The sequence below is a fragment of the Colias philodice genome, chromosome 13 (assembly GCF_061535455.1).
Source record: "Colias philodice isolate Cphi_HAF_F1 chromosome 13, ilColPhil1 Martin Lab GWU primary, whole genome shotgun sequence".
Taxonomy (NCBI): Eukaryota; Metazoa; Arthropoda; class Insecta; order Lepidoptera; family Pieridae; genus Colias; species Colias philodice.
In genome coordinates, this window is record NC_143098.1 from 3,802,563 (window position 1) to 3,815,790 (window position 13,228).

At 32.8% G+C, this 13,228-nt stretch overlaps 2 protein-coding genes across 2 annotated transcripts; both read left to right on the top strand.

The window, feature by feature from the left end:
- Nucleotides 1-701: 701 nt before the first annotated feature.
- On the top strand, nucleotides 702-6,773 carry LOC149483286 (replication protein A 70 kDa DNA-binding subunit-like). Its single transcript, XM_089702281.1, has 11 exons — nucleotides 702-881; nucleotides 1,195-1,442; nucleotides 1,689-1,946; nucleotides 2,286-2,448; nucleotides 2,819-3,023; nucleotides 3,237-3,349; nucleotides 3,582-3,653; nucleotides 3,891-4,045; nucleotides 4,457-4,715; nucleotides 5,186-5,380; nucleotides 6,118-6,773. The coding sequence occupies exons 1-11, from the start codon at nucleotides 849-851 to the stop codon at nucleotides 6,226-6,228; spliced, it is 1,812 nt and encodes a 603-aa protein (XP_089558407.1). The 5' UTR covers nucleotides 702-848; the 3' UTR covers nucleotides 6,229-6,773.
- A 2,377-nt stretch (nucleotides 6,774-9,150) lies between these two features.
- LOC149483287 (replication protein A 70 kDa DNA-binding subunit-like) lies at nucleotides 9,151-12,390 on the top strand. Its single transcript, XM_089703006.1, has 8 exons — nucleotides 9,151-9,203; nucleotides 9,534-9,693; nucleotides 9,833-10,016; nucleotides 10,123-10,235; nucleotides 11,008-11,159; nucleotides 11,501-11,759; nucleotides 11,838-12,032; nucleotides 12,280-12,390. The coding sequence occupies exons 1-8, from the start codon at nucleotides 9,151-9,153 to the stop codon at nucleotides 12,388-12,390; spliced, it is 1,227 nt and encodes a 408-aa protein (XP_089559132.1).
- The last annotated feature ends 838 nt before the right edge of the window (nucleotides 12,391-13,228 follow it).

A 13,228-nucleotide genomic window follows, 5' to 3' on the forward strand; every position in this document is an offset into this window, starting at 1 on the left:
TGATATCATTTCTTCGTAAAATGATAAAAAAAAGTTTTATTGAAAAATATAAATATCTGAACATTTTCGCTTATAACTTTTTTATTTATAGTTCTACGACAAAAAGTTACTGGACCAAAGTTGTAGAGAATTTAATTTGCAACAAACAATGTTAACAATTTTTTTTATCAAATAAATAGTTAAAGAGATATATCGTAAAAACCATATCAACCGCAATTTTCAAGATGGCGGCCGTGGGACAAGGGTGGCGACCCCACAAACTTGGTGATAGCTTCACACTGAACCCCCCTACACATCAAAAAAATAAAATTGCGTCCTCTAAAAAATGCAACCCCAAATGTAACTTTTCAATGGAATAACAAACATGACAAACATCAATGATTGGTTCATGGTTGAGTTGTCAAAACGTTAGACAAGGACCATTTCCTTTTGGGAGACCTCTCGCTCGGACCGTTTTAAGTTAGCTTCCGCTTGGAAAAAGCAACAAGTGATCATAATATATTTTTATCAGAACAAATATTTTTGGTGGACAGTCTAGCTAATAGCATAACGTCTTTGCATGACTCACACGACTCGCTACATTCTCGACCACTTCTCAACAGACTCGTATTTGAGACAATATAGATAAACGAGTTTTTTTTTGTTATCTGTGATATACCCTAATATTCTCTATGCAGTTATGCACATTCGTAGTTCGCGGTAATTTTGACAGTTGAAAACTAAAGCAAACTGCAAAAGTCTGAAAGCAAAGGAATTTTAAATAACCAGTATTAGCACACTATTTACATAAAATATAGAAAACGAAGATAAATAAAACATATATCCTTAGATAAAGCTAAGCATACAAAATGGGTTACAATTTATCCGAAGGATCTCTTGAGGTAACAAGAAATTATAACGCAATCAAACTCACCTGCTATTTCGTTTATTTTTATTTTTTTTCATTTAAATTGCAAACCGGCTACCGCTTTGTACACTTGCCAGGAGCATGTATTGTTGTTTGTTGATATTTTATAGTGGATCTAAACATGTACTGTACTAAGTATCTAAGAAATTAGTATCAAGTGGACGATGTTCTGATAATAAATGAATTTGAATTTAAACTTGAACTTCTAACAGAGTTTATCTTTAGAGACTTTAGACGTATGAATTATAAAATTATACTATTTCAAATAATTTTGGTTAAATTTATAGATAATCATGAATGGTGGTAACTATGACAAACCCGTCATGCAAGTTTTGGGAAGTAAGAAAATACAAGGCAGTGGAGCTAACGAAAGGTTCAGACTACTTGTGTCTGATGGCAAACACTCACATAGCTTTGCCATGCTCGCTACACAGCTCAATGATAAACTCATAACAGGGGAATTGTCAGACTACTCAGTTGTTCAGATTGACCGGTTTGTCACATCACTATTAAAAAACACTGGAAAGGGGGAAAAGTATGTATCTTTGTGTATGATAATATAAATTACTTATTACATATTAAAAGGTGTATAAAGATTTTTCATAGATTCACTCTTTTGATAAAATTACACTAAACATGTTCTATGGACTAAAAATTTAACATACATAAACAACAAATTAAAAACATTTTCTATAGACTAAATAAGTAACATAAAAACAAAATAAAAGTCAACTATGAACATCACACTGATATAAAAAGTCAAATCAATATCCATTTCTAGACGAGTAATGATTATCCTGGACATAACAATAATTGCCCCTGGCTCAGAAGTAGGCCAGAAGCTTGGGAACCCAACAACCTGGTCAGAGGAGTCCCCTAAACCAGCTGTACAAAGCCCTATAAGACCTATGCAGAAACCAGCGCCAGTACCGAGCATGTCAACTAATATAAATCAATCAAGTGCAGCAGGACTAAATAACAGCTTATTGAATACACAAATGACTCATCCTATCAATAGTCTGAGTCCTTATCAGAATAAGTATGAACTTTTATTAATATAAGTTGTATAATCTAAGTATTGAAATGAGTTTTATAAGAATTTGGAAAATGAACTCGCATAAACAGATTCATATTGTGCTAAAATTATGCCACAATATACTTAGAAATGTTTATATATTACTAGCGGCTCGCCCGTGGTACCTAGTACCTACATGTTTAAACTATCCTACCTCTCAAGTTGGATCGAACTGCACATGGTGTGCAAATTTTATTATAGTCGGTTAAGTGGTTTAGGAGTCCATTGAGGACAAACATTGTGATACGAGATTTATATATATTAAGACTAGATATATTTTATTAATGTACTTATTTTTGATAGGTGGGTAATAAAAGCTCGTGTTATGAGTAAATCTGCCATTCGCACTTGGAGCAACGCGAAGGGTGAAGGGAAATTATTCAGTATGGACCTTTGTGATGAGACTGGGGAGATTAGAGCTACAGCCTTCCGGAATGAAGTAGATAAATTCTATGATATGATTCAGGTAATTAATTTGTTTTAAATACTGTTTCAAATATCCTATTTATTATTGTATTTGTAATATTATTCATGAATACAAGGCACAAGTCAAGCTGAACATACATGCTTGTGTCTACACACACTGCGGCCTGACAGATCTAATTATTTCTAAGAACTGATTTATCTTATATTTAGTATTAATTACATATTTTAAGCGTCTAATAAATAAAATAAGATAAATCCAATTTTTTTTTACTAAAATTGGATTAAATGATGATAAAAAATAATTTATCAAATGACAGCTAATTTCTCAGTTACAATTGCATTATGTTTTATAATATAGTAACATAATACATACACTAAACTTTATTATTTAAGTCCTTATTCCATTCTAGGTTGATAAGGTATATTATATAAGCAAGTGCCAATTGAAGACAGCAAACAAACAGTACACTTCTCTCAAGAATGATTACGAAATGACGTTCAATTCAGACACAGTGGTTGCAGAATGTACTGAGGGCTCGTCATCGGTTCCATCAGTTAAATATGATTTCACACCAATCAATGAGATTGCTAATAAGAGCCCGGATACTTTACTAGGTAATTTTTTTACAATTTACTTTTATTGTGTCATTTGTGGCTTTTTAAGACTTACATATTTTCTAACACTAAAATAATTTTACTTTGCAATACATACTTTTTTTTTTTTCCATGTAATATAATAATATGTAATTAAAAGGATAAAGTTAGGCCATTGAATTGTTGTTAAAGGGCTATAAATAAAAAAATAGAAATATATGGTATATTTTTCAGATTTAATTGGAGTGTGCAAATCAGCAGCCGACATGCAAGAGTTAACTGCCCGCAACACTGGCAAGCAATTGAAAAAGAGAGAAGTGACACTAGTTGATTCTTCCGGTGGTGCGGTAAGTGTTCTCATTAAGTATAATATTATGTATATACTGCATGTATTTCATATAATAATGACGTATTTATAAACTTACAAAAATAGATAATCAAATCAGAAATCCATTAAAAAAATCTGCTTCTTGTTTTTTCTTTATAAGCCTTTATGCAAGCTTATATTGAGAAAACTAAGCATTAAAGAACAAGCATGTAGTGAATGGCAACTCTATTAAAACTACTATTGTATTACAGGTTGTTTTAACACTATGGGGCAATGAAGCAGAAACCTTTGATGGCAGTTCAAATCCTGTAGTTGCTGCAAAAGTAAGTCTCCTAAATCATTCTACCACAATCTTTTATATGAAAATATCAAATATCTTTGTGAATCATAAATAAAACTGGGACATTTTGGGTAAATAAATGAACAAGACTTGGAAATAAATGATTTACTTGCAGTAAATGGCACTAATTTTGATGACAGTGCTTCAGTTCATAAGTTATCAAAATAAATAAACACATATGACATAAACTTGGTAATTTATTTATTTACAATGGCTACAGGGGGCTCGTCTCACAGAATTCAACGGAAGTAAATCCCTGTCGTGTCTCGCGAGTACAATGTTACGATACAACCCAGATCTGCCTGAAGCTCACAAGCTGAGAGGCTGGTACGATAATGGTGGCGCTAATATGGATATTGTCAATATATCAGCCAGGTAAATATACTTAGGTAAAATGTAAGTAGAATCACAATGAATAGTATTCATTCTTAAACAAAAGTGTTAATTTACTTGAAAGTTAATGTAATTTTAATGTTTCTTACACTTCACAATATTGTTTTAATTTTGTCAAAGGTGAATAAGAAACAAAATATTTGGATGGATTAGCAATATTAGCAATATTACTCTAATTTGAAATTGCAAATTATACAGGAAATAATGAATAAATAATTTTCGTTATAAACGCTTCCCATTACAATCTTAATAATACATATATATAAATTTCTTGTCTCAATGTTTATCCTCAATGGACTCCTAAACCACTTAACCGATTTTTACATTAACATTTTCTTCTCAATGCCATGAGTCATTCCATGTGATAGACAACTAAAATGTACCAATTTGCAGAGCGGGCGGTTACTCTGGAGGCAGCAGTGAATGGATAACATTCTCTGAAGCAGAAGCGAAACAACTAGGCTCTGGTAGTAAAGGCGACTATTTCAGTCTACTCGGTGTTCTAACGTTCACGTTTGCAGACAACGCGGTGTACAAGGCTTGTCCACAAGAACAGTGTAATAAGAAACTGGTGGATCAAGAGAATGGACAGTATAGATGTGAAAAGTGCAATAGAGAATACCCTAATTACAAGTATCGGCTGCTTTTGGGGGTAGGTTGTTTTTATGATAAATCTATACTAATACATATTATAAAGCTGAAGAGTTTGTTTGTTTGTTTGAACGCGCTAATCTCGGGAACTACTGGTCCGATTTGAAAAATTCTTTCAGTGTTAGATAGCTCATTTATCGAGGAAGGCTACAGGCTATATATCATCACCCTAAGACCAACAGGAGTGGAGCCACGGGGGTGAAACCGCGCGGATCAGCTAGTTAATGATATATTGTTTTATGAAAAATTGTCATTTTCATTGCCTTTGTATGTATCAGATAATATTTGGAGAGTATTTGTGGGAATTTTACAAATGTTCTTATTTATTTCTATGCGCGTATTATATTTTTGAAAATAAAGGTCATTAAATGCGATTTTATCCCTACATTTAAAATGGTCATGGAGAGTCATCTACCTTAATTTTTAATATAGTTACCTTAACAGGACCACAATATGTTTTTAAATTTTCAGGCAAACGTGTCAGATCCAACGGGCGATCAGCGTATAACAGCGTTTAACGAAACCGCCGAAGCAATGCTCGGGAAAACTTCCGCGGAGATCGGACAAATGTTTGAATATAATAAGAGTGGGTATGCGCGGCTCTTCGAAGATGTCAAGTTTAAAACTTTCGTGTTCAAATTCCGAACAAAAATGGAAGTTTACAGTGTAAGTTTTTGATTGACTAGAAACCAAGCAAGGGGAATGTTGATAAAGGAAATCACTGTTTGTCTTTTACGTTATCATTTTATGTGATTCGCTAAATGCAATGTAGAAGTAGTTGTGTACAAAGAAACTGACTGTATAATCTCTTCTCAAGTATTGTATCCTACGTAGTAATAGTAGTATTCAATTTAACATTCATCAATACTTCAGAAAGTGTTGAAACTTGAAAGGACATAGGAATGCTTTTGAATATCTTCTTCTTATATATAAAAATGAATCGCAAAATGTGTTGGTAAGCGCATAACTCGAGAACGGCTGAACCGATTTCGATAATTCTTTTTTTATTATATTCCTTGAAGTACGAGGATGGTTTTTATGTAGAGAAAACGTAAATATGTACCACGGGCGAAGCCGGGGCGGACCGCTAGTTCTTAATATATATAAATCTCGTGTCACACGTTTGTCCTCAATGGACTCCTAAACCACTTAACCGATTATAATAAAATTCGCACACCATGTGCAGTTCGATCCAACTTGAGAGATAGGATAGGTTTGATCCCGGAAATCCCACGGGAAAGGGAACTATGCGGGGTTTTCTCTGAAAACGGGCGGAAAGCTAGTACCTATATTTATAAAAAGATTTTGACTTTGACAAATCAAAGGCTTGGTCAACTCATCAACATTCTCTAAATTTATTTTATATCATTAATCAATTTCTCAAATCTTAATAATGTTGACAGGATGAAGCTCGTCTGAAGACAATAGTGATGAACGCTCAGCCCGTGGACTACAAGGACGCGAACGCGAGACTCGTGCGCAGTATCACGGCGATATGCAATGTCGGCATTTAATTATAAACCTTAATACTTAAGGATTAAGCCTCGTATTCAAGGCACAAATCTGCTTAGCAACTAAACTACAAGTTAATTATTAATATTGCTGGAAAGTTCGTTTTAATGCTGAACGCTCCAATGCTGCGTTAGTCTGAAAATATTTATTTGATTGATTGATTGATTGATTCAATTTTATTGCTAAGCAAATTTTATCATGAATAACGGGGCTTTAAATGTCTTCTTATTGAATTCAATGAAGCCAATGTAATACCTACCTGATTATTATCAATAAAAAAGCAGAGAAATGTGATTCTCTTTTAAAAGTAGGAGAAATCAATTCAGTTCCTGTGACAATACATTAATATGTTCAGGTCTATTAAAAATTCTAGACCTACTTGTGATAATTGCTTATAAGTGAGTACAATTAAGAGAGCTCTGGGAGCTATCCAAATAATTTGTTTATAATGTAAAATTATGTAGCATTGTTTTTGTATCGAGTCATAAAAACCATGGTAAATTTCTTGTGTTAATTATGTATGATTTTTAATAAATAATTATTTGTATTTACGTTGTTTTTTTTACATAATTATCAAAATGATGGTGTGGCAAAGGTAGGTTCATCCATTCCCTATAATTATCACCTCATCAAGTTTTGATTTCTTTTATAAGTATATAATAATATATCTTTATGTCAAAACAGTAGTTGATAACGTTAAGCTTAACTAACAACTCATTTCGCATTTTATAATATAAGCTAGTACAATATTATATTATCTGTGATGAAGGGGAGCATAAAAGACCATAATTGGAATTTGGTAAAAATAGTGCTATTATGTACACAAAGAGTACGTACATTATGCAGACTGCTAGTATACTTTGGTTTACATTAAGCTTGACAAAACAAATATTTGGAAAACTAGAAACCTTATAACTTGATATTGTATTCTTGATCTGGCGAAGACGAAGCTCTAATCTCTTCTCCAAAATCAGGTGTCTTTTCTTTTACAGACAAGTGTCTGTATTACTTAATAGAATTAATTTTGAAATTGGAAAATCCTCTTAGAAACGCATTACAAAAATAAAAAGGAATATTTAAAATTTAAATATTTATTTATTTGTGTAAAATTGAAAAAAATAGTAAGAGCGCCATCTCGAACGTTCCAATGTAAATATTGTTTCACAGTATATAATATTGGAACTCGCATAGCCAATACTGTATAATATGTATATATTATGCTCGGTGTCTACTAAAATTAGTTGGTTTTGATGCGTCATACATACGTACGTTACTATCTGAATACTAAGGGTCAGCTCACACCGAGACGCGACGCGGCGCGACGCTGCGCGCACTTTTTTCATAGAGCGACTCAGAATATACTTTATTCACTACACGAAAAGATACACATTACATTGTGAGAATTCAGATTACGTTGCACCACGCAGCGCTGCGCCTCGAGGTGCCTCGCGGCGTAGCAATGTGTATCTTTTCGTGTAGTGAATAAAGTATATTCTGAGTCGCTCTATGAAAAATGTGCGCGCAGCGTCGCGCCGCGTCGCGTCTCGGTGTGAGCTGACCCTAAGGTTATCTTTTAGTTTACCCACAGTCCACACCCATTTGTCTGCACTCAAGTATTTATATTGTTTGAAAAGTGTTACAAATTCGTTAAAAGCTGGGTAACAATATTTTATTTTATATTAATTCAGATTTCAGACACTGGAATGTAATATTTCAGGACAGCTTATTAATTATAATTACCTATATGAACTTTTAAAAAAAATTGTGTCTTTTTTATTATAATTACAATTAATATAATGATCAAATTATTAAATACTAACTTGGGCTCAGGGGCCGTTCAAGTATTACGTAAGCACCAAGGGGGGGTGGGGGGTCTCTGTTTTGCTTATTTTGGATGACATGGGGGGTGGGGGGGTCTAGATGATGATTACGTCATCGTTAGTTATTTAAGTTTTTTCGGGGATTCCCGCAAATAATACATAATTATGTGTACTGTGTAGGCACTCGCTTTGAGAATCAGTTCTCAATGAGAACTGATTTAAGGGGAATTACCGCGCATTAGTCAAATTAACGTGCGCTTATTCACTTGTCTAATAATTCACTCTCATGCCGGCTGGCTGCAAGTGCGCATCTATCAGTATTGTTTTGTTTGGATTCTAAACGTATTGTAAGCATTAAAAGTTATCATTTGTGTTTATGTGCAATTAGCCAAAGTTTAACGTTTTAATTACATATTAAAATTTAAATATCTTATTAGAATGTCATATCATATAGACAAATCCAAGTTATACCAAAAACTGTTCGAAAGTTTTAAAAAATCTCATACTGGGACGAAAGTGCAAAATGTACAATATTTTCATGAATTTTCCTATTAAAAAAAAACAATATAAAAAAACATTTATAACTAAAAAGTAAAAATGTTTACGTAGGCATAGGGGGAGGGGGTAAGTGCTTTGCTTACTTTTGATGACAAGGGGGGCGGGGGGGTAAAAAATGGTAAGAAATCTGCTCACGTAATACTTGAACGGCCCCTCACCATGAAAATATCAAAATCGGTTCAGTAGCTTCTGGCTTTTTGGTACAAACAAAATAATCTTTCCTCTGAATAATGTTTATATAGGTACTTAAATCACTATTGTAATACTGTGGGTAAATTCACATAATATACATTAAAATAGAATTATATTTGTTAGGTAATTTAATAAAAAAAGATAAGCACAATCACAATACCTAGGTCATAATTACCTAATTTTAGATTAAAAGATGTTGGTACCTATTTACTTATATATACAAGTTATTAATTAAATTTTATTTCATTGATATTACTGTTTGAGATAAAGGAAAATATAGCAAGTAGTTTATTAATACCAACACCTATGAATACAGGACCAGCGACATAGATAAAGACATCTGAAAATAATATAATGAACCTTGAAAATATTATTCCAATCAACCGCCTCCGCTTTTCTCCGTCTATGTAAGTACATATTAATAAGTCAGTTGCTAAAAGTTGTATAGCGTTAGGGCGTATTCAGAAAGAAAGCTTGAAACTTATAAGCGCTTATAATCGCTTATCGGCGCTTGTCAGCGCTGGTAACCCGCGATGGAAAATATATGAACATGACAAGCGCCGATAAGCGCTTATAAGTTTCAAGCTTTCTTTCTGAATACGCCCTTAGCTACTATTAAGTATTCTGTGATATGGGTAAAAATTGACAAAAAATTACATTGAATGATAGACAGTATCAAAAGGGACATATTTTGATGATTTGGTACCTACATAAAATATATGTGTTACTCTTAACAGGATGAAGATAAAAGTGCGTGTTTTAAATAAAAAAGATATCTCCTGCACTAAGTCCAAAAGTAGTGTAAAGTATTTCAGTTTGATTTTGGCCGATGAAAGTGGGAAAATTAGTGCCACAGCTTTTGACAACAATGCTGAAAGATTCTTCTCTAAGTTTGAGGTAATACCTATTATCGCTAAAAAAACGTATATAATATCCTCATTTTATTTTCGATACATGGACACAATTTATTATGATGTATCTAACATATTACCTATATCCATAAATTTATTAAACATAGCATATTACTATATTTCAGGTTCATGAGTTATATTATATCAGCAATTTTAGACTGGAAAGAAGCAAACCCGGGTACGATAAATTGCATGAGTATTATATAACATTAATGCAAAATACTGTGGTAGAAAGATGTGAGCATAAATTAAAATACACACCAATCATTGTAATCGCCAATACGAGTGTAGGATCTGAAATAGGTAATTATTTACCTATTATGATGATAATATGTGTATTTAGATAAGTAATTGAAATTCCTTATCATATATTATTTAATTTAATAAATTGTTACTTGGTTCTGCTTAATATTTGATTTAGATGTAATCGGCGTTTGTAAGTTAGCAGATGATATAGAAGAAGTGAACGATCGAACCGGCCAACCTTTAAAAAAGAGGAGCATTATCCTTGTTGATAATTCTGCTGCCGTAAGTTGTCATATAAATAATTGTTAAAAAAAACGTGTGCGTGTACTAATAGTAGGTACACGTATGAAGTGAAACTTCTTTATGACCTTATTTTTCAAAAAATAATTTACTATAGATATGCAACTTTACAGAAATACGTCGAATCACGCGTGGTAGGGATAAGAAAAAGATAGCGCGTAACGGAAAAATGTCACGCATAACGAAAAAATGTTACACTAAATTTTTTTCCAACCCCGATAAAGAAGTTTCACTTCAAAAAAAATGTAAGTTTATATAACTTCATATAAGTTATGATATGTTTAAAAGCTTTTATGAGTAGTCGATGTAAGTTTCGCGCTTTCTCTAGTGCTTTATTGTTTTGCTACAGCAGCGCCAACACATTTTTATGCTTGCCTTACGATAAATACGTTTGAAGCACAGTACATTTATACTCATGGTTCGAAGGTTCGAACAGTTATATAAGTAGTTCTCCTTACCCCTTCCATCCATTTTCATTGTTTAAATTTAAATGGTATTTATTGCAGATTATTTTAACACTTTGGAATGAAGATGCGATAACATTCGATGGCAGTGCAAACCCTGTAGTGGCCATCAAAGTGAGTTGAAATCAGTTATGCATCTAACCTAGATATTTTAAAAATTGATTGTATAGGTCCCAATTTAGTATTATTAATTATTATGTAGTGATTATTATTATTATTTACATTTATTAAATTTTTTAATACATTTCTCTAGTAATTAATACGTAAGTATTTATAACTATTACCTACAGGGAGCTCGTCTCACAGAATTCAAAGGCAAGAAGTTCCTAAAATGTACCAAAGCCTCAAAATTACAATACAACCCTGAGTTGCCCGAAGCACACAAACTCAGAAGCTGGTACGATAATGGTGGTGCTAATACAGGCATCAAAAATTTATCTGGGTAAGGCCTAATTATAAAATATATTAGTTAGTTGGAATATCAATACCGTGGGGTTAATTGGTTATTTATTGAATACTCTATACATATAAATAAACTGAGCTACAACTATATAAGCACAAAACCCTAACAAATTATAAACCTTCCTCGAATCATGCTAACCATTGGTAAAAACTAAAAACATAAATAAAATCGGTGCAGTAGTTTTTGAGTTTATCGTTAACAGACAAACGCTGCGGAGTACATATTTTTGTATAAAAATACGTAGATAGTGAAATAAGTATAAAGATACAGAAAAGCTTAAAATATCTCTCGACTAATCGAAGATCATGTTGTACTTTCAGAGTACACAGTTTCAATGTAAACTCAGATAGAAAACGGGATTGGATAACACTAGCAGAAGTTGTAAATAGAGTGTATAGCGGCAATTGCGATGATTATTTCTGCCTCTGCGTTATAAATGTAATATTTTCATCTAACGCCTTGTACAAGGCGTGCCCTGAAGAACAGTGCTATAAGAAATTAGTGGAACTTGATAATGGGTATTACTGCGAAAAGTGCAAAAGAAATTATTCAAATTTCGTTCACCGGTTCAGATTTTGTGTAAGTTTAAAATTTAAAACATCCCACAAACAATAATATAAACGAATACAGCTAAGTATATTAAACATTTTTTTTCAGGCTTATGTGTCGGATCCAACGGGTGAACAAGAAATAACTGCATTTAACGACATTGCAGAAAAGTTGATCGGGAGAAGAACAGCCGATATCGTAAATATGCTAAATTGTAATAGAAACAAATACGCAAATATGTTCGAAGATATCCAATATAAGACATTCGTTTTCAAATTCCAAACACGCAAGGAATATTTTCATGTTAGTAAGTATTTGATATAACAGTTTTCTAAAGAGAAGGCCATCAGATATATTTAATTATGATAGTTTTTTTTTTTACGTAATTTAGTATTTCATAGCTTACCGAAGTATTAGATTAATGATCTGATATGAGTTGATTTTCTACGTTGAAGGCACTTTCAAGTTAAGCTTTTCATTTATTTAAAACTCTAATCAAAATAAACATATGATTTCAGATGTTTTTTTTATAATGTAATAATGTTGACAGGATGAAGCTCGTCTGAAGACAATAGTGATGAACGCTCAGCCCGTGGACTACAAGGACGCGAACGCGAGACTCGTGCGCAGTATCACGGCGCTGTGCAATGTCGGCATTTAATATATTTTTCAATATATTATTATATTGTCCACTTATGTTTACATGTCATATACTGAATAGATATAGGAATTAATGTTGAAGGGCGCTTATTATTACGAAGTATATAAATAAGACTAAGAAATTGACTAAATGTGTCACATTCATAAACTGTGATAAAAAATATATTTAGTAATGTTGATATATTACCTATTACTATGTAAAATACCTATATTTTTGATGAAATATATTTTTATACATCGATTTTGTTTGTTTTATTTGCCTTTAGGTTGACACATGTAAAAATGAATCCTTATTTCCGATAGTCACAGTAAGAGTGTGCGCGCACGAGCAACTTTGTCTCCGCAACTATTTTGTCTCTCCCACCTATGGGCTAGTATGAAAGTGCGCGCACGTAGCGACGCAACTCCCCATACAAATTGATGGGAGAGACAAAATAGTTGCGGAGACAAAGTTGCTCGTGCGCGCTATGTCTAACACGCATTAACAGCTGGACCGTATTGGCCATTTCTTTTTTTGTCTTGTCTTCGATGTTGTTCGGGGAAGGTAAAACTTCTACATCAAAAATCTTAAGATGAATAATTGCAAGCTAATAAATACCTTGTGAGCTAATAATTGTGTTAATGTTTGTTTGTTATTTATGAGCTAATAAATACATTCGAACATCAACGTCTACACGGTGTAGATGTTGATGTAGACTACACCTCTCACTCAAGTACGGCTGAACCGATTTCCACCTGTTTTTCGTTGAATATTCTCCGTTTGTATTAATAGGATAATAACTGATGAAATTTTAAAAACAAATAAATATCTACCCTGCCGGAGCTGTGTCAAACATTAG